Genomic DNA, 26,003 nt, shown 5'->3' on the forward strand with positions numbered 1-26,003 from the left:
GGGTGTTTGAGATGCCGAGTTGATTTTGCTAGTTGCTCATTTCCCTCTCCCCTTGCAGAATGCAGAGCCTGCTACCACAAGGTGTGTTTCCGCTCAGGACCCTGCCCCAAATGCGAGCGGCTGCAAGCGCGGAGGGAGCTGCTGGCCAAGCAGAGCATGGAGGCTGACATCTCGGACTACGAGGAGGAGCAGGAGGAGGCAGTGGCCGTTGAAGGAGCAGCCACGTGACAGATGAGAGACTGTGACTTGGTGCGTGGCCTCTGCCTCCAGGGACTGAACTGACAGAGAACTCAGACTGACTCTTCCACAGCTAATAAGCCAACGTGATGGGAGCCTTTGGGGCGGGGAGTCCCCCAAAGGGTTATTTTGCACTTGCCTCGGTAGGTTTTGGTGCTTCCCTTCTGTCTGAGCCACAGGACGAGGGAGAGAGAGACTTGCTTGCTGTTTCCGCCACCAACTTCGATGCACTGCGGAGCCCAGCTTCGCTGCCACCGCAAAGAAAGTAGCAGCTGGCTTTGCCTTGAGCGCCTGAACTTCTCTCCACCTGCCACTTGGGAGAAGCCGGTGGGTGATGCTGGTGGGCTTATGTGGCTGAGCTCCTGGCCGAGTTCCAAAACACTCCTAAAGGGAAAACGGCCCACGTGGAAACTTGTTATTTTCTGTATTGGCTGCTGTGTGCCAGAAGAGGCAGCTTTCATGTTTTTCTTTTGCCAAAACCACTGCCTATAACTCTGTATACTTTTGCTGCTGAATGTCATTTATCTGGCCCTAATTTTTTGTGCCTGAAGGAAGCCAGAGAACCGAAAGGGGCATTCAGCCTGCCCTTTTGTTTTGTCGGGAGCTGCCTAGCTACAATAAATACTGGGGGGTGTAGAAAACCTGCTGGTAAGCTGAGGAGGGTGGGGCGATAGTTGGCAAACCCAGGGTTCCCACGACTCTTCTCAGAATAATCTGCCCACACACCCCAACACCCTGTTAGAGAGGACCTAGCTCCTGCTTCCTTCCCTACCACCGCTTCTTCCAATTTGCCTAAAAAGTCTTTTTCCTTGCAAGGGAAATGTGGGTTGGTAGCTTGCAGAAATAAATGTACCCTTCCAGGATGCTGGATTTGGGAGGGATTCCAGTTTAAAGCCTACATAGGGCAGAGCCTGGGGCTTTCCTATTGTGGGAGTTAACCTCTGGGCTCTTCCTTAGATCAGAGAAGATTTCTGACACTTTTGCAGCGACGCATTTGCTTCTCCTGCTGATATTTCTGCTATGTTTCTGTCTTGACACCTAACCTCTAGGACTTACCCGGCTTTGATAGTAAATTGGTAGGTGCCTTTTGTTGTTTAGGGTACAGGAGATTTCCTATTACTGGTCATCTTTCATGATCAAGCAGACCATGATGGAAAGGGGCAATTATTTAGTAGGATGGGGGGCAGAAAATGGTGCTGAAGATTGCAGTTCATTTCCTCATTCTTGCAGAAGCATGGCAGGGTCTCTAGGAGCAGAGCTTAAAGCAGCCTTCATCCTCCTGATATTTAGGCTCAGTGGGAGCTGCAGTCCTGAAAGGGGTGCTAAACTGGAGAAGACAGGCTTCTAGCATGCTGGTGAGGTGGTGCTCTCGTTAACCACCAGCCATTCTGCTAGAATTAGGGGCTGAAGGGGAGTTAGCTGGCCTGTTGCACTGAATATGACTTGGGTTCATTCAGACACAAACAAAACTTCCTTTCCTCATATTAATAGGTGAGCCTCTTTGTCAGATTCCTTTAGTTTGGTACTTGAAATGTGGCTGTGCAATTATAATCAAGTAGGGTTCTTCCACACCAACTAGTCTTTAGAGTCTCTTCCCTGCTCCTGTTTTGCAACGCTTTCTCCTAGCACCTTCTTGTCCACCTCTGCTTCCCCTCCCTTGTTCCTCAGCAGAGAGATGTTCACCAGCCCTGCTTAATCTCCAAGAGTCTATGTCGTCTCTTAATCTCCAGGCTTTTTCATCGGGGAATCTCTGGCCTGTGGGGCTTGCTGGCAGCACTGGCAGCAAGTCCTGCAGGATCCAGAACTCTGCAGTGCAGCCAATCCCTGCTTTTGGCACGGATCTTCCCTTTGCAGTCTGGCTTTGGTATAAAGCCAGGCTGCAGAGGAAGAAACAATTGAGAGCGCTTAAGAGAACCCTTTCAACATTGGGTTGTCTGTCAAAATGGCCTGCGGGGGTGGAGAAACTTGGGATCTGCCTGTGCTGTGTGATTGGCAGGATTATTTTACGCTACTTCATCCCCCCCGCTGATGCTGGTATTCCTCTTATGGTGAAAGCACTTCACACCCTTATTGACTAGGTGTGTGCTCACAAACTTCTCCCAGACTCCTCTATGTGGCAGTTCCTGTGCAGGGGGAGAATAAAATGGGAGGGCCTCTGATGGCTGTGAGTGCAGCCTTCTCCTATCAGATGCTACTGTATGGCAATGTACCCAATTCTGTATATGGTGCTGTTCCGTAACAACCTCCTAGCAGAGCACATTGTGTGGTGTGGTCCTTCAGAGTACTCTCCTGTGTTGCTGCCTAGAAGCTGGAGATTGTATTCCTTGCAATATGACCAGACTTTCAAAGTCAGCTGGTTCTTGGACGTTTGAAGTGGCCCAGTCTGAAAGGACAGTTGGTTTGTGGATGTTAGTGAGGGTCAGTGTGGTCTGTAGGTAGAAATGGCATGATGTCTTGAGGAAGGAGGAGGTGGCATTTTTGGCACAGGTCACTCAGCTAGAACACAGCAGAATCTCCTGCAGGAGGCAGCATATGTCCTTTTGTGCTGGCCTAGACTGCAAGACCCATTTTCTAAAGATGGATAGCAGTGTCATTTTAGCTACTGTTTTTTTTTAACTATACATAATACACTAGAAAAACCCTGACCGAGATAAGCAGGACATACAGTTGACATGCGTGCAAAATGACACGGTGATGCTGTGAAGATTTACTTAAAGAATGCTATATAAAGGTAGACTTCCTTCTATTTGCTTTTTCTAAGAACAAGATTTGAGTGTGTGCAGTGTCAGGAAGTTGCCCACTTCTGCTCAGACACGGCCTTGGAAGGTGTTGCTCTGTGGCTTCCACTTGCTTAATTCAGTGGCAGTCTTTTTATGCCCTCTGGCTTAGAGCCTCAGCCTTTTGCTGCTGCTTTTGGCTAGGCTGAAATATCTGTGTTATTTTTTTAGCTCCACGTGTAGTTTGCTCAGAGTATGCCCACGTCCCGAATTTATAAAGGAAATGTTGAAATAATTGACTTGGGGTATGTTCAGAAACAGTTGGTGGTTTGGTGAACTAGCAGTCTGGAATACGGGCGATTGAACCAGCTGAAGTGAAGGAGCAAGGAGCCGGGAACACAGGTTAACTCAGCAGGGTGGATGCTTGCGAGATGGAGATGGGGGCACTCCAGAAGCACCCTGTTGACTGAATGCCTTGGGTGTTTGTGGGTTGGGTATTGTCGCAAGAGGGTTATTGGTGTTAGGTGGCAGTGGGGCGGTCCATCCACCTCACCCCACCCCCAAAGACAGGACTTGCTGTGTCTCAAAGAAAACTGCGGGACCACTCCTCCCATTTCCCGTGCCTTCACAATTCCTACAGTAGCCTGTTACTATCAGAACTCTACAGAAAGTGTTTCCCAAATAATTCCTGATCTAAGGTTTTAAAAACACAATAGCGACAGCATGGAGTATTTCATGCATTCTGAAGCCCTGACTTGCTTCAATTAAGAGCCTCTCTCATAGATAACTGTTGAAGAACAACATCTTTTATCTTGATTATATACATCAGTTCCCTTGACTGCCAAAAAACAGTACATGGCTCTGTTTTATGGATTGGAGCTCCCCCTTGCTATCCCCCCTGCCTCTCAAAAATTGTTTTTACTTATTCCAGGGCCCAACTACACTTGCTGCTAATCATGTGCTTAAAGAAGCATGCTTAACTTGCCTGTTTTTAGGGCTCGAATCTGAAATACATGTCCAATCCAGATCAGTGCCCACCCAGCCACTGGACATTTGTCTTCTCTATTGAATATCACACCCTCCTGGCTATTTGCCCCCCAAATGTGCCATGAACAGAAAAGTCATATGGAATCCTGGTGATTTTTTTCTCTCTCAAACGGTGGCAGCCTGGCTTAAGTATCTTTTTCTTATTTTAAATGTGACCATCGTCAAACGAAGGTGAGCGAGCCCTCAACCTTGTGTCACAAACAGTCTCAAAAGATTGTAAATCCACACTGCAATCCTTTACAGTTAAGAAGAAATTTGGTGGGGTTTATATATATATATATATAATTGTCAGCACTTCTGTTGATGACATTTCTTGTGTTTGTCAGTAAGGCCCTCTTTAAAAAAGCTATTTTCCAGGACAGACTTCTGCCAGCCTGGTGCTCTCCATCTAGCTATGGGGCTACAATTGCCATCAGCCACAGGCGGTACAGTTCTGCTGCCTGGGGGCTGATGAGGAAAGAAAAGCTCAAAACATCTTGAAGGCACCAGGTTGGCAAAAGCTGTTCTAGATGCACTGATCTAAGTTCCAAAAGGGGGGTGGTAGGTTGTGGAGTTTTTTTCCCTTCCTTTTACGTGATAATTGTGCAGTCTCCTTTCTGCAATGCCTGGAAAGCACACAAAGGGAGAATGTAATGCACAGCGGAATGGTTAGGAAGCCAAATGGCCAACCCTGATGAAGCTGTGATCGATTTCTGGTATGCCCACGGTTTTGCAGAATGACTGCTGTCCATATTGTAAATGGTATGTGAAAGTTCTTTATAAAGAGTTAACGGTGGAGTTGAAACCAGATATCCACCTGCTGTTAACCACAGAAATGCCGTCCATAATAAACTACACTAATAAGCATGCTGCTTTTGCGGTCTCTGTTTTCGTCAAACGTGAAACGCCTCCTCGTTTGTAGGTTCCAGGCTCTGTGGCTTTGCTGGGCTGCCATCTCCTGCCACTGCCCACCATTCTGCCACGCAAAAACATTGTAAAAACCTGTCTGCTGTGTGGCACGCGGCTTTGGGATTGCATAGCAGGTAGAGCGCGAGGCTTCAGGAACGCAGCTTGACCTACTGTTGCTTCTTGTTCCACATCTTAAAAGGGTGGGCAAAACCTGCCTTTTTGCACTACGTAAAACGTGTGTAACGTTAAGTTGGCCTCAGCCGCTGTGAAAAAGGCGACATCAAGCCTTGCCCTTTAGCCACTTGAAGATTACTTGGAGAACTTTTGAGGGCTGTACTTGCGCTCAAACTGGTCCACGTCAAACTTCCTCTTGCAGCCAGCATAGTTCATGTAGCGGATCTTGCCAAACACAGCCCGCTCTGGCCAGCCTTGGTCGTGGATCCCACAGATAGACCACATGCAGCCTGATGGGAGGGAAAAAAGAACAAACAGATCTCTGCTTTTGCATTCTTCCTCCCACCTTTCTCTGCAGATACAGACACAGGTCTGGTGATTCCTGCTCTGCAGGGGGTTGGACTAGATCTGACTCTATGATACAACCACCCAACCTCTTCCCATGACTGACCTACATATCCACTAGGGTCCCGGCCATCCAGTTCATAGCGGTCATTAAGGTAGATGGAGAATTTCAGGGCCTCTTCTGGCGAAGTGGTCCACTCCAATATTTTCTTGGCCCAATACATCCTCAAGAAGCCGTGCATCTTGCCTTCATGAACCATCTGGAGCTGAAGCAGAGGGATGGAAAGGTGGATGAGCTACAGATGAGGCCTTCTTGGGAAAGTGCCACCCGCCCTGCGGAATGCCATCCCATCAGATGTCAAAGAGCTAAACTATCTAGATCAAGGGAAGTAATAGTGCCACTGTATTCTGCTCTGGTCAGACCTCACCTGGAGTACTGTGTCCAGTTCTGGGCACCACAATTCAAGAAGGACACTGACAAACTGGAACGTGTCCAGAGGAGGGCAACCAAAATGGTCAAAGGCCTGGAAATGATGCCTTATGAGGAACGGTTAAGGGAGCTGGGCATGTTTAGCCTGGAGAAGAGGAGGTTAAGGGGTGATATGATAGCCATGTCCAAATATATAAAAGGATGTCACATAGAGGAGGGAGAAAGGTTGTTTTTTGCTGCTCCAGAGAAGCGGACACGCAGCAATGGATCCAAACTACAAGAAAGAAGATTCCACCTAAACATTAGGAAGAACTTCCTGACAGTAAGAGCTGTTTGACAGTGGAATTTGCTGCCAAGGAGTGTGGTGGAGTCTCCTACTTTGGAGGTCTTTAAGCAGAGGCTTGACAACCATATGTCAGGAGTGCTCTGATGGTGTTTCCTGCTTGGCAGGGGGTTGGACTCGATGGCCCTTGTGGTCTCCTCCAACTCTAGGATTCTATGATCATAGGACTTCCTGTATCAGGAAGCTATTGATGTTTCGGTGTGTTCTTGGAAGCCACCCAGAGTGGCTGGGGATGTGCTTATGGAACAAAGGGGTGGTGGCCCGAAAAACTGGGGCGCACTGGTTTAGATAAAAGGCAAGTAAAGGGGGGACTTTATGGGTATCCCATAGGGGCAGCTGGCTGGCCACGGGGAGAAGGAAGTTCTCCATCACCTCTTCCTGTTCCATCACTATTGTTCACACGCCCTTCAAGAGCAGTTCCCCGAGTGGGTTACAACAGTTTTAAATTCAGAATGAAAATAGTTAAAACTAATGACGGTCACAGGGATGAAGTGGGGCCCTATGCTCTTAACCCCACAAGCAGGAAATAAAAACAACTGTACACATTCAGAAACGGCCCTTCAGAAGGTAGACTGCCACTGACCGTGGAGGTTCCCCATTTAGTTATTAAGGCTAAACATATTTTTATTTTTATGTATATAATTTTTTATTTAATTTTCTGTTTCAGAATTTAAAATACTCATTTAAACATCCTTAAAATATCAACGACTTCCCTTCTTCTCTTTCCATGGTTCATTTTCCATATCATAAATCCCTGCTTATTTTACAAAAACTAAGCCATTCAGTATTCCATTATTACATCCATCAAAACTTATTTACACTGCTGAATTTATCTTAATGCTGCCAACGTTTTCAAGTCTACACAATTATTTCCCATATATTCAATAAACATTTTCCAATCTTCTCTAAACGTATGTTCTTCTTGTTCTCTTATTCTGTGTGTAAAATCTGCAAGCTGCGCATATTCTGCCAACTTTAGTTGCCATTCTTCTTTAGTTGGGACCTTGCTTGTTTTCCATTTTGGGGCTAACGAAACACGGGCCACAGTAACGGCACACATAAATAACTTTTTTGACACCTGGGAATTTCCATCCCTAATCCCTCTTTGAAGCTATCTAATCCAGCGGCCATCACAACATCCAGTAGCAGAGATTTGTACCACTTAACAAGGTAGCGTGTAACTCTTCCATTCCGATCGTGCTGCTGCTGCAAAGAGTTTTAGCATCATTGGAGAGGGAGAAGCAGATTTCCAAGCACATGACAGACATGTGCTCAGAAGCCAGCACATGCCCATCCAAAGACAGGTCCTCACACACCTTTGGAGCTTAGGTTTACCTGTGCAGCGTTCCAGAGAGGGTCGTGAGTCTTTCCTGCCTCCAGCTGTTCCAGTTTGTACAGGTGAGATCGCTTGTCTTTGGCATGCAGCTTCAGCGTAGTTTTGGCCCAGTCATAAGCCCCTTTGAATGGTATAAGGCATAAAAGATTATGGTTAAAAAGTAATTGAGCCCTATTAAAATGCAGCATTATCATAAAGGTAAAAAAGTAAAGGACCCCTGGACAGTTAAGTCCAGTCAAAGGCGACTATGGGGTTGCAGCGCTCATCTTGCTTTCAGGCCAAGGGAGCCGGCGTTTGTCCACAGACAGCTTTCCGGTTCATGTGGCCAGCAGGACTAAACCGCTTCTGGTGCAATGGGACACCATGAGGGAAGCCAGAGCGCATGGACATGTCATTTACCTTCCCACTGCAGTGGTACCTATTTATCTACTTGCACTGACGTGCTTTCGAACTGGCAGGTTGGCAGAAGCTGGGACAGAGCAACAGGAGCTCACCTCGTTGCAGGGATTCAAACCGCCGACCTTCTGATCGGCAAGCCCAAGAGGCTCAGTGGTTTAGACCACAGCGCCACCTGTGTCCCTGCATTATCATATCACATGTAAAGGCAAGCGTCGCAGAAGAGGTGTCCTTGGGGAGCAGAGAAAGGCAAAACAGGTGAGCCCATTTACCTTCCACCTTGTCATAATTTGGGTTGTAGTAGCAGAAATTGTCCGCCAGCTCCCTCCGCACCACGGCCTCTTCAATGAAGGCTTCCGCCGATTCCTTGTACCGGCTACGGAGCTTGCGAACCTCCAGGATTGCTCTCTGGACAGAGATCTGACCTGTGGGAGGGCAGTTACTGTTCAGAGAAGCGAAGTTACACGAAACCAGGCAGAGGGCTTTCTTGGTAGTGGCACCCGCCCTGTGGAACGCCCTCCCATCAGATGCCAAGGAAATAAACAACTATCTGACTTTTAGAAGACATCTGAAGGCAGCCCTGTTTAGGGTTGGCTGCTACCAACCCTAAACGTTTTTGGGCAGAGCGGACAGCTGATCTGCAGCCCAGCCAGGGTTTGGCCACCCCTGAACCCCCTGCAAGGGTTTGACCCAGGCCTTGCAGAGGACCAGCTCCCCACTCACCAAAGTGGAACCAGGGCGAGAGGTTGCTCAGAGCCGCCCGGTTGGGATTGTTCCTGTCTGTGCCAAAGAACTTCAGGCGGTCCTTGATGAACTCTTCCAGCACTGCCAGGCCGGCAGCTGTCCCTGGCTGTGCCCAGGTCACCTCCTTCACAGAGCGGTCAACCTGCAGGCTGGCATAGCAGGCGTCCCAGTCAACAGGCTGCAGAGTCAGAAAAGGAGCAGGGGTAAAAGCTGGCAGCAAGGAGCAGCAATCCAGGCCAAGGACGTTCCAGCAATCCTTAACATCCCAGAGCTCATGGGAGCGTGGGCATCATTCGACTTTTCATTTATCTTATTTTTATTTCATTTCTTAAATTCATGCACCGCTTTAATTTCATAGACCTCGAAGCAGTCTACAAAGAATAAAATAATAAGAATGACCAGACAGGCTTACCCAGACACATAGAGTTTACTGCTGATTTTAATCCTTTGACTGTTTTAAATAGTTTTAAACTGTTGTTTCCTATAATTTTACTGTTCTTTTGTAAACTGCTTTGAGGATTGATTGATTGATTTTTAGCAATCAAGCAGCGCGTAAATTTTATGGAATAAAAATAATACATACTATTATTCAGGGCTTTTTTTGCTATTCTAAGAGAACAAGGGAGAAGTCCATTGATGAGTTCTGGCACGTCTTTTCCCCCAGGACTCGAGACAGCTTACAAAAATGCAAGAAAGCTAAACATATATACAAGGCAATAGTTAGTACGCAATTAAACTTCAACAGGGTTAAAACAAGATAAAAGCAAATCTATTAAAATACAGATGGTAAAAAATAAATGTGCATTTGTGGGGTGAGTATTGCATACCTGTGGCCTTCTGTAAATGTCAAAGGAGCATAGAAGAAGAAGAAGAAGAAGAAGAAGAAGAAGAGTAGTAGTAGTAGTAGTTTGGACTAGATATCCCACCTTTCCTTTCACTCCCCTTAAGGAGTCTCAAAGCGGCTAACAATCTCATTTCCCTCCCCCCCCCCCCACAACAAACACTCTGTGAGGTGAGTGGGGCTGAGAGACTTCAAAGAAGTGTGACTAGCCCAAGGTCACCCAGCAGCTGCATGTGGAGGAGCAGGGAAGCGAACCCGGTTCACCAGATTACGAGTCCCCCGCTCTGAACCACTACACCACACTGGCTCCCTTACACCATAGCATGCTCCCTTACCCTGAGTCAGACCATTGGTCCATATAGCTCACTACTGTCCACACTGACTGCCAGCAGCTCTCCAGGGTTTCAGACAGGGTGTCTCTCTCAGTGCTTCCTGGAGATGTCTGGATTTGAACCTGGCACCCTCTGCATGCAAAACAGATGCTCTACTGCTGAGCTACAGACTTTCCACAGCTTTTCTGTCCCAGCTGCAGTGAAGGGCTAAGGGAGACCTGCTGGAATGTCTGCAGCAGTTTGCCAATAATTACAAATGTCAAAAAATCAAAACACAAAAAACAACCCAGATCCCTGCTCCCAATATCGACTGCTACCTCTGCCTGGAACTCCGCGGGATAAGGGTGCCTGACGACAGGTGGGAATTCGGTGAGAAACTCAGCCAGCCGGTCATGGATTTTCCGGCGGATAGTTCTGGCCCCGTACTCCTGCTTGTCGGAGGCCACCCAGCAGGGCACAATGTTGTGAGCATCGACCTGGAGAAGCAAAGCAAGAGAAACGGCAATTGCACACAGCTCCCACTATCCCAACACTCGCTATACAAAAATTCACTTATCCAAACCCAAGGAATTAATACCCAAGCCTCCTAGAATTGCTATGTACACCGCAGATTCAGATATCCAAACAGCTAGACCTGCATGTAGTGCTGTAAACGAATCAGTAGCCTTGAACAAACCTTACTTTTTGTGTTTTCCTGCTTCATGGCAGCCATTTTGCCAAAAACCATGATGGGAGGGAGGGAGCTGGAGAGATCTGACAAATAAGATAGCGTTTTCCTTCTTTATTTGCCTTTTGCAAGGTTTCAGAGGGTTTTCCTGGGTTTTCGCGTCATTTGGGGGTAAAATTCCGTGGTTGGGAACGCATTAGAAATTTCCCCATAGGAATCAATGTAAACCATTGACTCGTTATGCAAACATCTGCCTAACACATGATTTCCTGAGAATGCATTGTATTTGAATAGCGGGACCTTTGTGTTAACGTGTAGAGAGAGGGGAAAGAAGGATCCTAGGAACTTCTACAGCAGCCCTTGCCCATCTGGTGCCCTCTAGATGCTGTTGGTCCATAACTTCTCTTAACAGCCACCAATTAATTGTGGCATCAGCTTTTCTGGGATGAAGCTGCTGCTTCTTCTACTACCATCTGTGACTGGATTAAAGACTTTTTGAGGGATCAGACACAGACAGTGAGGATTGGGACTGTTACATCTACCTTCCTGAAGCTTAGTACTGGCACCGCACAGGGATGTGTGCTAAGTCAGTACCTGTACTCATTGTACACATATGACTGTATATCATCTGATCCATCCACAGTAATTATTAAGTTTGCAGATGATACTACCATAATGGGTCTAATTGCAGGCGGAGATGAAACAGTGTACAGGGGGGAGGTTCAAAAAGTATCTACATGGTGCTTAGAGAATAACTTGCACCTAAATATTAGCAAGACAAAGGAGATGGTGTTGGACTTCCAGAGGAAGAGAGGGGAACCTGCCCTGTTATATATCAGGGGGGGGGGGGCTGTGTGAAGAGTCTCCTCCTTTAAATTCCTGGGAGTTTACCTTAGTGAGGACCTCACTTGGAAAGACACTATTTCCTCAGGGTCTTACAAAAGAATAATGTTAAACAACAACTGATGAACTCCTTTTACCAGTCCACAATAGAAAGTGTCCTTTCATATTGTATCACAGTGTGGCATGCTGACCTGACAGCCACGGACAGAAAGTCTCTACAGAGGGTGGTGAATACAGCACATGATATCATGGGCTGTCCCTTGAGTCCGCTAGATGACATCGCAAGGGATCGTTGCCTTAGGAGAGCAAGAAAAATTCTCAGGGATGACTCACACCCCGGCCATCACCTTTTAAATCTTCTACCCTCGGGCAGGAGATACAGAAGTATAATCAGCCGTACCAACAGGCTAAAAAATAGCTTCTATCCGTGGGCTGTTAGGCTGCTGAACGGAAAATAACATAGCGCAACTGACTTATGAGGTGGTGTGCTGTGTGATAAGCACACAGAGTGCAATGAAATTGAATGTTTGGGTGGGCTGGGAGGCAGGCTCGGTTAGGCTCAGTTAATTTCATTGTACACAGGTTGTACATTGACAATAAAGGTATTATTATTACAGTGGATTCTCAGGTTGCGAACGTAATCCATGCGGGATGCACATTTGCAACCCGCAGCGTTCGCAAACTGCAGTGGCGCATCTGCGTAGGCATGGGTCGCGATTCGGCATTTCTGCGCATGTGCAAAGAGTGATGTAGTGCTTCTGCGCATGCGCAACCGCTGAAACCCAGAAGTAACCCGTTCTGATACTCCTGGGTTTTGACAGTCGATAACCCGAAAAAATGCAATCTGAAGCGTCTGTAACCCAAGATATGACTGTATTAAGCTTCCTTTGTCAGATTCAGTGAACGTGATGGAGGTTATGAACTCAGGAATCCAGGCAAGGTGGTGAAATGCTCCTTGGAATCACAACATCTGTGTCACCATGGAGACACCCCCCACTGCCCCGCAGCTCTGCCCAGATCACACCCCAGCGGCCAGACTCCAGGCCTCCCTACCTGGACAAAGGGCACATCAGGTGGCAGCCTCGCCTGGACATCTTGCACCCACTGCATGGGGACGCGGAGGGGGGCGAAGTCCGTCACCACCCCGCCAATGCCGTGGGTCATCACAAAGGGGGGCAGCACGTCCTTTGCGAAGCCAATGAGCAGGTGGAATGGAATGCTTAGTTCCTTGCACTCCTAGGAGACGGGAAAAGGAAGCAGAGAATATTTGGTCACACAGGAAGCTCGTGATATCGACTCATAGACTACCAGTTAGTCTAACTCAGTATTTACCACACTGGCTGGCAGCAGCTCTCCAAGGTTTCAGGCAGGGGACACCTCCCGGGCCTACCTGGAGAGGCCAGGGGCTGAACCTGGAACCTTCTGCATGCAACACATGTGCTCCCCCACTGAGTATCTAAAAGATACAAGTTTCCAGTCCTCATTGTTTTGAACGAAGGGTGAATTTGAATAGGAAGCCGGTTACATTATAAGCTGCCTTATACTAGACCAGCGGTCTCTCTCGTCGATTATTGTCAACACTGACTGGCAGTGACTCTCCAGGTTTTCAAACAGGGGTCATTCCCAACCCTACCTGGAGACACCAGGGTTTGAATCTGGGACCTTCTGCATCCCAAGCACATACTCTTCCACTGAGCTATGGTGTCCATCAAAAAGGAACAAAGCTCTCACAGGTACAGATTTTTAGTTGCACGCATAAATACAAGCCTGTGTCATGACTATCTTGGCTACGAGTGCAACTATTCAGGGACCAATTGTTTCTTTTAAGTCTGTCGCACTGCCGCAGTCATGCACCGGCCCGGCAACGCAAGTAAAGGTAAAGGAAAAGGGACCCCTGACCATTAGGTCCAGTCGTGGCCGACTCTGAGGTTGCAGCGCTCATCTTGCTTTATTGGCCGAGGGAGCCGGTGTACAGCTTCCAGGTCATGTGGCCAGCAGGACTAATCTGCTTTTGGCGAACCAGAGCAGCGCACGGAAACGCCCTTTACCTTCCCGCCAGAGTGGTACCTATTTATCTATTTGCACTTTGACGTGCTTTCGAACTGCTAGGTTGGCAGGAGCAGGGACTGAGGAACGGGAGCTCACCCCGTCACAGGGATTCGAACCGCCGACCTTCTGATCGGCAAGTCCTAGGCTCTGTGGTTTAACCCACGTCCCCCGAGCGCTACCCACGTCCCCCGAATAAAAACCCAGCTTTTCCAAAGCTCTCCTAGGTTTCCCAGACAGAAAGTGTACCGTCTTTTTTGCACCATAACACTCCCTTTTTTCCTCCTAGAAAGTAAGGGGAAATGTCTGTGCGTGTTATGGAGGAAATGCCTACGGGTGGCATGCCTACGGATTTTCCTCTTCTAAAAACTATGTGCGTGTTATGGTCGGGTGCGTGTTATAGAGCGAAAAATACGGGTAAGTCATCCCCCCCTGCCCCATCAAAAAAGTGAAGTTGGCACACTTCACCAACACCCACCAAAAGGCTGACTTAGCGTGCAAAAGAATAAGAGCACAGAAATATTTCTGCTGCGAGAGGAGTCCCACTGTTGTGCTTCTGCAAAAGTCTCTGTTCTGAGCACTCCGCTCGACCGGAAAGAGGAAAGCCCAGAGCGCTGCCTCTTTCATTGACCCAAAAATCAATTTTCTTTGGAGAATGGGTTGCTCTGCCGGGTAAGTGAACGATCCAGCCACACTTGACGCAGAGACCCAAGAGAAAAGGCCAGAGCAGTTAATCAGGCATAGCTGCTGTGGGAGACTCCTCTGCCTACAGCTGCTTTGGGCTCGCAGGCTATTTACAGCTTCCAGAAATATCCAAGGCAACACGATGACCAAGTACAACAATGCAAGATCAATATAAACTCTTTATATAATCTATACGGAACATTGAACAATATGAAAAACCAAATAAACAGAAATCTTATAAATCTCTGAAAGTCACAAAATGTGCACTCTTGATGGATTCTCCTGAAAACATAGAACCAAATAAACCTAAGTCTTGTAAGTCTCTGGAAGTCTTTGTAGACTACGCAAGTCTCTGAAAGAAGCGTGACCCGGAAACTACAACTAATCCAGAATGCAGCAGCCAGACTGGTGACTGGGAGTGGCCGCCGAGACCATATAACACCGGTCTTGAAAGACCTACCTTGGCTCCCAGTACGTTTCCGAGCACAATTCAAAGTGTTGGTGCTGACCTTTAAAGCCCTAAACGGCCTCGGTCCAGTATACCTGAAGGAGCGTCTCCACCTCCATCGTTCTACCCGGACACTGAGGTCCAGCACCGAGGGTCTTCTGGCGGTTCCCTCACTGCGAGAAGCCAAGTTACAGGGAACCAGGCAGAGGGCCTTCTCGGTAGTGGCGCCCTCCCTGTGGAACACCCTCCCACCAGATGTCAAAGAGAACAACAACTACCAGGCTTTTAGAAGACATCTGAAGGCAGCCCTGTTTAGGGAAGCTTTTAATGTTTGATTTTAATATTCTTTTGGAAGCCGCCCAGAGTGGCTGGGGAAACCCAGCTAGATGGGCGACGTATAAATAATAAATTATTATTATTATTATTATTATTATTATTATTATTAGCAACGGGTCAGATTCTTATCTGCTGAAAACAAGCCGTAAAGCTTTGTTTTATGACGTCCAATGCTGCCAGAGTGGTCCGCAAACAGACGTAGTGAACAGTGATGTACCCACTGTTTCATACAATTCTTCTTCAGCGCAGCAGAAGGATACAGATATGCTTCATAAACCCATCTATATGGTGAATGTAAAGCTATGGTTTTCCCAGTAGTGATGTATGGAAGTGAGAGCTGGACCATAAAGAAGCCCGATCGCCGAAGAACTGATGCTTTTGAATTCTGGTGCTGGAGGAGACTCTTGAGAGTCCCATGGACTGCAAGAAGATCAAACCTCTCCATTCTTAAGGAAATCAGCCCTGAGTGCTCACTGGAAGGACAGATCCTGAAGCTGAGGCTCCAATACTTTGGCCACCTCATGAGAAGAGAAGACTCCCTGGAAAGGACCCTGATGTTGGGAAAGATGGAGGGCTCAAGGAGAAGGGGACAACAGAGGACGAGATGGTTGGACAGTGTTCTCGAAGCTACCAACATGAGTTCAACCAAATTGCGGGAGGCAGTGGAAGACACGGGGTCACGAAGAGTTGGACACAACTAAATGACTAAACAACAATATGGTGAATGGAATTGTATACAGTGGTACCTCGGGTTAAGTACTTAATTTGTTCCGGAGGTCTGTTCTTAACCTGAAACTGTTCTTAACCTGAAGCACCACTTTAGCTAATGGGGCCTCCTGCTGCTGCCGCGCCGCCGGAGCACGATTTCTGTTCTCATCCTGAAGCAAAGTTCTTAACCTGAAGCACTATTTCTGGGTTAGCGGAGTCTGTAACCTGAAGCGTATGTAACCCGAGGTACCTCTGTAACAACAATACCTATGGAGCAGTGGTCATAAAGTTATGATATTGCATTGTTGTACTTGGTCATTGTGTTGCCTTGGACATTACTGATAATTGTTTGCAACACAGGGGTTTAATTGTTTGGTTACTATTTACAGCTTCTGGCGCGCAGCTGCGAATGACTTATCTATGACAGCTGGCCGCAGCCTAGTGCCCTCAGGTGATTTGGACAAAGACTCCCATCAACCTTGCCCACAGGGCATGCTGTCTGCAGTTGATGGGCATTTGGGAAGAAGCTGATACGGCAAGGCTGCTGTGCCCAAATTCATGCTGCAGGCGGCTTGCCCACTAGAACCTGTCCCCAGTGCACAACCACTTCTGACACCGATGCACCACCTTCCCGACACAACGGCGGTACCTCGGCCACTTCCTTGAGGCCTCTGATCAGGAAACCGAAATGGCGGATAGTAGCCTCCAGGAACTTGGGCACCAGGCAGAAGCAGACATGCAGCGGCAACTTCTGTTTCAGGGCCAGTCGCTGGGCATAGAGAAAGGCCCAGTTATCTGGAGAGAGAAAGAGCAGGGAAAAACTTAAAGGAACGGCTCTGCAACAGATGGTCAGCGGCTGGGAGGGTAGGGAGTGCAATAGACATGCGGCGTTTGGGCTTCTCCAAACCTCTGCGCCAGCTTGATGGGAGCAAGTGCCCCGGTTCTGAAGGCAAGGCAGGGCATACCTGGTGGCATACAGTGTGGCTCAGGACCGCAATACCTCAAGGAGCGCCTCTTTCCATATGAACCTACCCGGACCCTGAGAACATCTTCTGAGGCCCTCCTTCGTGTGCCTCCTCCTCAAGAGGTCCGGAGGGTGGCAACACGAGAACGGGGCCTTCTCTGCAGTGGCTCCCTGTCTGTGGAATGCTCTCCCCAGGGAAGTTCGCCTGGCGCCTTCATTATACATCTTTAGGTGCCAGGCAAAAACGTTCTGTTTAACCAGGCCTGTGGCAGACCTGATCAACACGCTATACCCTTTTAAAATGTGGCTCTTTGAGGGGTTATTATTGGGTTATTGTTTTTATTTTTATTTTATGTACTGTGATCTTTTTTGTGAACTGCCCTGAGATCTCCAGGTATAGGGCGGTATATAAATTCAACCAATAAATAAATAAAAATAGAGATTCTCTTCCTCCCCAGGGGACTGGAGACCTGTTCCTATTTCTGCAGCAGGGTCTCAGGGGGTCCCTCTCTCCAGCATCCTAGGGCTGCCGAATCAGCATGAATGGGGGATACTTTTAGTCACCATACAATACATTATCTTTATTGTCATTGTCCCATACAGAACAACGAAATTGAAAAAATCTACATTGGACATTCAAAAACCGACAAGCCTGCTATCCTAGCTATCCCAGCCTGGTTAACCCCTAAAAACTCTGATACCCCATAATTAAATACAATATACTCCCATAGAGACTACCTTACACTGTGTTTAATACCAAAGTCGCTTTTGGATAGAAACTGTTTCTCAGGCGGCTAGTCCTAGTCTTTATAACCCTGTAGGCAGAAGCTGAAAGAGATCATTTCCGGGGTGCGCACTATCCTGCGCTATCTCTGCAGCTTTCTTGTGACACCTGGAAGCGTAGATTTGATCCAAGGTGGGAAGAGTGCACCCAATTATTCTCTCCGCAGTCTTTACAGCCCTGGACAGCATTGTTTTTCCCCTGACCGTGCAGCTCCCAAACCACACACACAGACCATAAGTTATGCTCCCAATCTAAACACTGAAAGTGAAAGGTGCTTCAGCTTCAAGGGAATTGTGTGCAACGTCCGCTCCATTCACAGGAAAGTCACCCAGAAAGCAAATACTGCAGCACTCCCTTGAATCAGCTGCCCCTGATACTCTGATACTTGTGACTTGGTCCTTTTAACCCACATCCCTATTTTATAGTCCTAATTTTTTTATTTTCATCCAGTGTTAGAATCATAGAATTGCAGAGTTGGAAGGGACCCCTAGAGTCATCTAGTCCAACCCCTGGCAAATCAGGAATCTCAGCTAAAGCATCCATGACAGATGGCCATCCAAACTCTGCTGAAAAACCTCCAAGGAAGGAGAGTCTGTTGTTCTGTTATGATTCATACACATTATAAAATGAAATAAATAAATAAATAAACTTTACAAAAAAAAGACCCTGTTTGCACAAAAAATATTAGATCTAGCCGAAAGTCAACACAGAAAGACCTGCATTAATTATTGCAACGCACCCCTATAGTTGTTATTACTGTATAATTGCATAAGTATAAAATTATTGTGTAACTTGGAAAGGTTGTATAATCTTAGAAGGGGCGTGGCTGTATCAGGAAGGGAGACGGCACATCTGAATTTGCCACAATGCAATTGCTTTATACATGGCAAGGATGCTTTTCCCCAGTGTTTTGCCAGCCTTCACCCCCAGCCACTCCATCCCACCAAATACACAGAGGGGAAGAGGAGGCTGGGGCTCGGGCTGGGGTAAAGGTAAAGGGACCCCTGACCATTAGATCCAGTAGTGACTGACTAGTTGTGGCGCTCATCTCGCTTTATTGGCCGAGGGAGCCGGCGTACAGCTTCTGGGTCATGTGGCCAGCAGGACTAAGCCGCTGGAGCGGGAAAACTACTTGCACTTTGACGTGTTTTCTAACTGCTAGGTTGGCAGGAGCAGGGATTGAGCAACGGGAGCTCACCCCGTTGTGGGGATTCGAACCACCGACCTTCTGATCGGCAAGTCCTAGGCTCTGCATAATAATAATAATAATAATAATAATAATAATAAAAATAATAATAATAATTTGTTATTTGTACCCCGCCCTTCTGGCCGGGTTTCCCCAGCCGCTCTGGGTGGCTTCCAACAAAATATTAAAAATACACTAAAGCATCAAACATTAAAAACTTCCCTAAACAGGGCTGCCTTCGGATGCCTTCTAAAAGTCAGATAGTTGTTTATTTCCTTGACATCTGATGGGAGGGCGTTTCACAGGGCGGGTGCCACCACCAAGAAGGCCCTCTGCCTGGTTCACTGTAACTTTGCTTCTTGCAGGGAAGGAACCGCCAGAAGGCCCTCGAAGACCCACCCACCCCAAAATAAGCCAGGACAGATTGTGGATCCCAGGCCCCGACCAAGCTCTCACCTTGCACTCTCTGATCTCGCGACATCCAGTAGAGGATGCCCCGGGCATCTTCCTTGAGATCGGGATCTTGCGAGATGAGACGGACGCGCTTCTTGTTGTACTTGAACTCTGTGACGGAGGGCGCTGCGTCCAGGCGGGCTTGCTTGACGGCCTCGGCCAGGGCAGCAGAGTCTCTGCCTCCCACATCCCCTTCCCCAGCCGCCTTTTTAGCAGCAGGCGGTGCCCCGGATGCCAACCTCCCGTTGCTCTCCAACCCATCAGGGAATAATGCTCCCTCTTCTGCCCCTTCCTGCATAGACTCGGCTGGTTTCCGCTTTCTCCTCTTCTGGGACATGGCTGGTTGCGCCCCGGGGACTGCAGAGAGGTTGCGCACCAACCCCGAGACCCAGGCAGGGCCGGAATGGTGAGAGACGCAAGCGATGACCCTTCCGGGGAGCAGGTTGGAAGGAAGAAGCAGCCTGCAAGGAAGCACATAAGAACATCATTGGTGGATCAGGCTATGGGGGCCTCCATTCCAGCCGTCTCTGACTAGAGCCCATGTTGGTGTGGCGGTTAGAGTGCTGACTACGACCTGGGAGAGACCTGGGTTCAAATCCCCATTCGGCCACGAAGATCGTTTCCTCACAGCCTGACCCACCTCACAGAGATTCGAAAAAGAAAAGTCAGAACCCCGTGCATCACCTGGAGCTCCTAGGGAGAAAATGTGGGACAGAAATGCAGCAATAAAATAAAGAAATACCTGGCCCTTCAGGTACTGTATTTTTCGCTCCATAGGATGCACCCGACCATAGGACGCACCTTGTTTTAGAGGGGGGGGGGAATCCTCCCCGTCTCTGCTCAGCGCCCCTTCAGCAAAACAGCAGGAGAAACAGAGCCCCTTCCATTTCTCCTCCCGCTTGGCTGAAGGGGCGCTGCGCAGCTCTCCCTCTCTGCTGAAGCCGGGAGAGTCTTGCTCTCCCGGCTTCAGCAAAAGGAACCCGAAGCCTGCGGAGCGCAGCGCGAGTTCCCGCTGTGCTCCAAAGGCTTCAGGCGGCTGTCCCTGAAGCCTGGAGAGCGAGAGGGGTCGGTGCGTACCGACCCCTCTCGCTCTCCAGGCTTCAGCGAAAGCAACGTGAAGCCTCCGGAGCGTGGAGGGAGTGCTCCCTCTGCGCTTTCGAGGCTTTGCGTTGCTATCGCTGAAGCCAAGGAGCCTGCAGGGCAACCCGAATGATTTGTGCAGTCCGGCCCATGGACCAGACTAAGGAACTGCTTCTGAAAAAGGAGAAGAAACAATGGATGGATAACCTTTGTATCATCCCATCCTTTGCAAGGCGCCTCCGTTTTCCTCCTGTCTTTTTCTCTCTCCTGATCTCTGCCTCTTTCCCCTTCAATCCATAGCTGTCAACCTTCCCTTTTTTTGTGGGAAATTCCCTTATTCCAGTGCCGTTTCCAGCTGCTTCTCGCTGCTATCCCGGATTGTTAGATATCCCGTAGACTGTCCCCGGGACAGGTGAGGCTGCTGATCCCTTATTTTCAAATCTGAAAGTTGACAGCTATGCTTCAATTCCTCCTTTGCTCTGTTATTTTCCCTCAATTTATTATTATTATTATTATTATTATTATGGCCTGTAAGATTTGACGGGGGTGGGGGGAGTTCCCTGGAATTGAGGCTGGGGGAGAAAGGGGAGAATGCTAAGCCCCTATTATCCTGGCCACACTTTTTTTGGGGGGGGGGGTGTAACAGAACATGCCTTCCTTGCCCCCTTCATTCGCACAAGGGCCCTGCAAAGTAGTGTCACAACAGGACAAGTTATGCTGTGCAGCCACGGAACGGGGGGGGGCTGCGGCGGCAAGACCCGCCCTGGAAGGGGGCATGGTCCGGGGCTGCGAGCGGCCCCCCTCGCCGGCACTCACCGGGCGCCGAGCTCTCCGCGTGGGCTTCCTCCGCTGGCGCGCCAGGCCCCGCTTACACAACGCGGCGGCGGCGGCTGGGCGGGGACAGAGGCGGGCTGGGCTCCGGGAAGCCCCTCCCGCGGCCGCTTCTCCTCCTCCTCCCAGCATCGGGGAAGCGGAAACCCGCCAGGGGCCGCCGCAGCCTCGCTTTCCCGGCTCGGGGCGGCAGACTCACTTTTGTGAATGAATCGCCCGGCGGATGGAACGTTGCAACATTTTTACGCTCGCGGGCCTCTGACGTCACGCGCTGTTGCCTGAAGCACGTGGCGGGGCGGGAGGGCGCCAGAATCTCGCTTGCTTTTCCTCCAAGCGATGGGCGCATCTCGCAGGAGGGGGGCGCCACTCCAGCTCCCCCCAAAAAGAAAGAGGGTGTCCTTATAGGTAGTCTGCAGCAGGTTGGTGGTCCTTGGCCGCCGGGGCTTGTCGCCACTGTGATAGTGAAGGAACAGGTTACAATAGGAAATAATAATAATAATAATAATAATAATAATAATAATAATAATAATAATAATAATAATTTTTTATTTATACCCCGCCCATCTGGCTGAGTTTCCCCAGCCACTCTGGGCGGCTCCCAATCAGTGTTAAAAACAGTACAGCGTTACATATTAAAAACTTCCCTGAACAGGGCTGCCTTAAGATGTCTTCTGAATGTCAGGTAGTTGTTTATCTCTTTGACATCTGATGGGAGGGCGTTACACAGGGCGGGCGCCACTACCGAGAAGGCCCTCTGCCTGGTTCCCTGTAGCCTCACTTCTCGCAATGAGGGAACCGCCAGAAGGCCCTCGGCACTGGATCTCAGTGTCCGGGCTGAACGATGGGGGTGGAGACGCTCCTTCAGGAAAGGCTACAATAGGAATCTTATGGTCTTAGATATATGGTAATGTTCATAAGCGTGCCAACCAAGCACATACATAGATCAGCACAGGAAGACCGACCTGGAACCATTTTGATTCCTAAACCGAGCCAATGTTTTCTCTGCAAGGTCAAAGTGGGAAACCTCCCATTGTCTCTTTCCTCACAAATCCTGTCTTAAGGGCACATTTAAGATATGAATAGGGTGTGAGCCTGTGACTTGGCCCAGGAACTAAGTATTTATCACTACAAAAGACTGGCCAGGCTCCACAGGGTATCCAATCAAGTAACCTGCCAGACAGGAGATAAACAAGGACAGGAGAAAAACAACATTCAAATTTCTGTTGTAGACCGCCTTTTCTGTGATGTAGGTATGATGTATCTGAGGGGTGGTCTTAGGTTACACTCCTTCTGTGATGTATGTATGATGTTTCTGGGGGTGGTCTTGATCTACAGGGTGGCAATTTCAAAAGTCTTTATAAGGCCTTGCGCACCATTTTTCGGGGTTCCTCCTCCTCTCCTGCGGGTGAGGGGAGCACCCTGTTGCAACAGATCAATAAAGATCAGGCTTACTAGCTGCTTTGCTTCTCGATATTCTCTGGTTGGCCTCTGTTATTCTCTCCTACCAATAGGGAACCTGTGTAAGGACTCCATAAGGGAAAAGGGCAATTTTTGTTTACAACACCACCACCCTCCATTCATCCCCTCCCCCGGCATGGGCGGGGGCAGGGGGGCAGCTGTCCCCCCCAACCAAGTAAATAAATAAAAATACTTAAGTAAAATTAAAAATGGTAGAAAGATTTTGACAGGTTTTTCTGAGCACTTGAGGTCAAAAGAAAGTAATTTAAAACCGCTGTTGTTGAGAAATTTCATTCTGAATCTGCTGCACAGAGCAAGACAGAGGATAGCGTCTGGTGGGTGTCCTGCCAACCCCCCCCCCCCGAACATAAATCGCCCATGCCCCGGGCAGTAGGCCTGTGGCTACCGGTAGCAGTGAGGGGCAAATGGGGCTTGTCCACCTGGGAAGGTAGTCCAGATAGAAGAAGGAAAACTCGCAGGGCATCTTCAGGAAGAAAAGGCTAAGGGGTAGATTCTACACCAGTGTTTCTCAACCGGGGGCCATGTGGCCCCCTGCTCCCCCAGATATTCCAGGGGGGCCACAGATAAAATTATATAATTTATATTGTAATAAACAAAATCTGCCCTTATTCCCTTAGAGTCCTTTGCAGGTTCTCCATTGGTCGGAGAAAAGAACAGAGGCCAACCAGAGAATATTGAGAAGCAAAGCAGCTCGTAAGCCTGATCTTTATTGATTCTGTTGCAACAGGGTGCCCCCTTCACACGCAAGAAAGGAGGAGGACCCAGAACCAAGGTGTGTCCGCCCTTATATAGACATTTTAAATTCCCTGCCCTGGAGCTCCAGACCACCCCTCCATACATCATACATACATCACAGAAGGGGTGTAAGCCAAGACCACCCCCCACAAACATCATACCTACATCACAGAAAAGGTGGTCTACAACAGAAATTTGAATGTTGTTGTTTTTTCCTGCCTGCCAAGTTATCTGAAAATGCCTTATCTGATTGCCTTTCCTGGTAGTCTGGCCATTCCTTTGAGATGGAGATTTCCCAATTCCTGAGACAATGGGAAGGTTCCCTCACCCCCTCCCTCCTCGCAGAGAAAACATTTGGTCAGTTTGGGAGTCAAAATGGTTTCAGGGCGGTCCTCCTGTGCTGCTCCAGACCTGTGGTCCACACATCTATGTATGTGCTTGGTTGGTACATTTATAAACATACACACACACACACACACGTATATATATATATATAACCTTAATTTTTTAATCTCAATATAATTATAGAAATTATGAATAAAACATGTTCTGTTTGCAAACAAAATAGCTACCTTTCTACCGGAAGGACGGGGCGGGGGGCACAAGAAGGAAACAAGGTCAGAAGGGGGCCATGGTCGGAAAAAAGGTTGAGAAAAAACGGGGTTACACAAATCCAGAATGGAGGCCCTAAGATGGGGGGGGGGGGCGCCTTGTTCGCCTCCTTCCTGCAACTCCTGCAGCCAAGCTGGTGCTAAACATCTTGCTCTGCTTTCCTTTGGACGCAGACTGCCTTCGTTGTGGACTGCCCAGGCTTGTGTCCCAGGGAGGACACTTCAGGGCTGCTGGGAGCTGGAATCCCAAAACACCTGGAGGATCCGCACCACTGCAATGTTTTCAACAAGAGGAAGTGGAAGGAATTTGTGGGCCGTGTAATAAACAAAAATCTGCCCTTATTCCCTTATGCGGGACGCAAAAGCCCTTAGAGAGTCCGTTGTATATTCTCTGGTTGGACAATATAACAGAGGCCATCCAGAGAATATTGAGAAGCAAAGCAGCTAGTAAGCCTGATCTTTATTGATCTGTTGCAACAGGGTGCTCCCCTCACACGCAGGAAAGGAGGAGGACCCCGAACAAAGGTGTGCCCGCCCTTATATAGACATTTTAAATTGCCCGCCCTGGAGTCCAAGACCACCCCCAGAAATATCATACACCACAGAAGGAGTGTAGCTCAAGACCACCCCCCAGACACATCATACCTACATCACAGAAAGGGCAGTCTACAACAGAAATCTGAGTGCATTGTTTACCTCCTGTCTGGCAGGTTACCTGTTAATGCTTACTTGATTGGATACCCTGGGGAGCCTGGCCAGTCTTTTGTAGTGACAAATACTTAGTTCCTGAGCCAGGTCACAGGCTCACCCTAGTCATACACAGACATACCCTTAAGACAGGATTTGTGAATGAAAAGACAATGGGGAGGCTTTTCCATTTTCCTTTGACCTTGCAGAGAAAACATCTGGTCAGTTTGGGAGCCAAAATGGCTCCAGGGCTGCCGTTCTGTGCTGCCTCAAACATGTGGCCCATACATTTATGTACGTGTTTGCCTGGCAAATCCATGAACATTTATTATATATATAAGATCTTAATTTTTTTATTTCAACCAAGTTGCCACCCCATATCCCATTGTCTGAAATATTGGTGTTTGTGGGAGAGTGGCAACGATGGGCTCACACACACACACACACACACACACACACACACACTGTGTAGTCAGAGGCTAACCATGCTAAGACAAACAATTAAACAGCCACCACATGGCATACGATGGCGTGATTTCGAAGGTGCTGTGGCGTTGGACATTGTATCAGTTGATTATTCTACAGATCTGCTGATCCGCTGTGATAAATAAGTATTGTAAACAGACTGCCTGGCAAGGAGGTGGATATTCACCCATGCCCGTAATGCCTCCCATCTCTGGAATGAGGAACCTGGCACAGGGGCACGATTTACAGTAAAGGTTGGCCTTTTGTGCATGAACTGGAACTGAGCGGGGGGGGGGGGGGGGGGAGGAAGTGAGGTCTCTAAAAACAAACTCCAAAGAGGGGAAATCCCAGCCGTGCAGGTTTTGCTCATTAGTCTAACAGCCGAGGCCTTGCTGAAAACACAGTGTAACCAGGAAGGCCATTTTGAAATTGGGAACTGGTACATGCGCACAGACACACACACAGACAACAGGAGCCAACTTCTGGGGCTGAGGTCCCTTTGGGGCCCCCCATAAAATATTTGAAGGGGTCGGTCCCCCCAAGTTGATGGGCATTGCCATTCAAAGGGTGTGCTTGCACCACATCTTGTGACAGATCATGGAGGTCCCCCCTGCCCCCCATATTTTATTCAAGGTGGCACCCTTGCATGGAAAGGGCCTTCCTGTTTGGGTCTGCTTGGGAAAGTGTTTTTTGGGGAAGCCATTTTCCCAACGATGAGCAAATCCACTTGGGACGTTGTGGCTTGTAATATCTGCTTGTTTTACTTTGGTGTTTCAGTCAGTTTTGTTCTGCATGTAAACCATAAATAATAAACCGAATAAGGACCTGCAGAAATTCACAGGATAGTATGTAACTGGGTTTTACTCAGAGTAAAGGTAGAGGTAAAGGGACCCCTGACCATTAGGTCCAGTCGTGACCGACTCTGGGGTTGCGGCACTTATCTTGCTTTACTGACTGAGGGAGTCGGTGTACAGCTTTCGGGTCATGTGGTCAGCATAACTAAGCCGTTTCTGGCGAACCAAAGCAGCGCACGGAAACGCTGTTTACCTTCCCGCCGGAGCGGTACCTATTTATCTACTTGCACTTTGACGTTCTTTCGAACTGGGACCGAGCAATGGGAGCTCACCCCGTTGTGGGGATTCAAACTGCCAACCTTCTGATCGGCA

General features: G+C 48.5%; 2 protein-coding genes across 5 annotated transcripts in view; one reads left to right on the forward strand and one right to left on the reverse strand.

Moving 5' to 3' along the window:
* RUBCN (rubicon autophagy regulator) overlaps positions 1-4,847 on the forward strand; it is a 49,982-nt gene extending 45,135 nt beyond the window's left edge. For all 4 annotated transcript variants that reach the window (XM_083503989.1, XM_083503988.1, XM_083503990.1 and 1 more), the window contains one exon: positions 59-4,847. In XM_083503989.1, coding sequence (XP_083360115.1) covers positions 59-228 — 170 coding nt within the window. In that variant the 3' untranslated portion in view covers positions 229-4,847. The remainder of the gene's footprint in view (positions 1-58) is intronic.
* On the reverse strand, positions 4,276-21,109 carry LOC310707255 (deoxyribodipyrimidine photo-lyase-like). The gene is made up of 10 exons (XM_083504245.1): positions 20,846-21,109; positions 18,953-19,410; positions 16,212-16,357; positions 12,394-12,576; positions 10,148-10,306; positions 8,637-8,835; positions 8,186-8,338; positions 7,517-7,638; positions 5,515-5,674; positions 4,276-5,353 (listed from the first exon to the last, which is right to left on the reverse strand). Exons 2-10 carry the CDS (start codon positions 19,284-19,286, stop codon positions 5,199-5,201), a joined length of 1,611 nt encoding a protein of 536 aa, XP_083360371.1. The 5' UTR covers positions 19,287-19,410; positions 20,846-21,109; the 3' UTR covers positions 4,276-5,198.
* Positions 21,110-26,003: the final 4,894 nt, after the last annotated feature.

Source organism: Podarcis liolepis, assembly GCF_965112155.1.
Source record: "Podarcis liolepis genome assembly, chromosome: 5".
NCBI lineage: Eukaryota > Metazoa > Chordata > Lepidosauria > Squamata > Lacertidae > Podarcis > Podarcis liolepis.

Excerpts from the sequence above, each read along its gene's own strand:
- LOC310707255 (XM_083504245.1), bottom strand. The coding sequence starts at position 19,286 with ATGTCCCAGAAGAGGAGAAAGCGGAAACCAGCCGAGTCTATGCAGGAA. Across the intron at positions 16,358-18,952 it reads GCGAGATCAGAGAGTGCAAG|ATAACTGGGCCTTTCTCTAT; the intron begins GTGAGAGCTTGG and ends TTCTCTCTCCAG. Across the intron at positions 8,339-8,636 it reads CTCGCCCTGGTTCCACTTTG|GTCAGATCTCTGTCCAGAGA; the intron begins GTGAGTGGGGAG and ends GCCCTCCCACAG.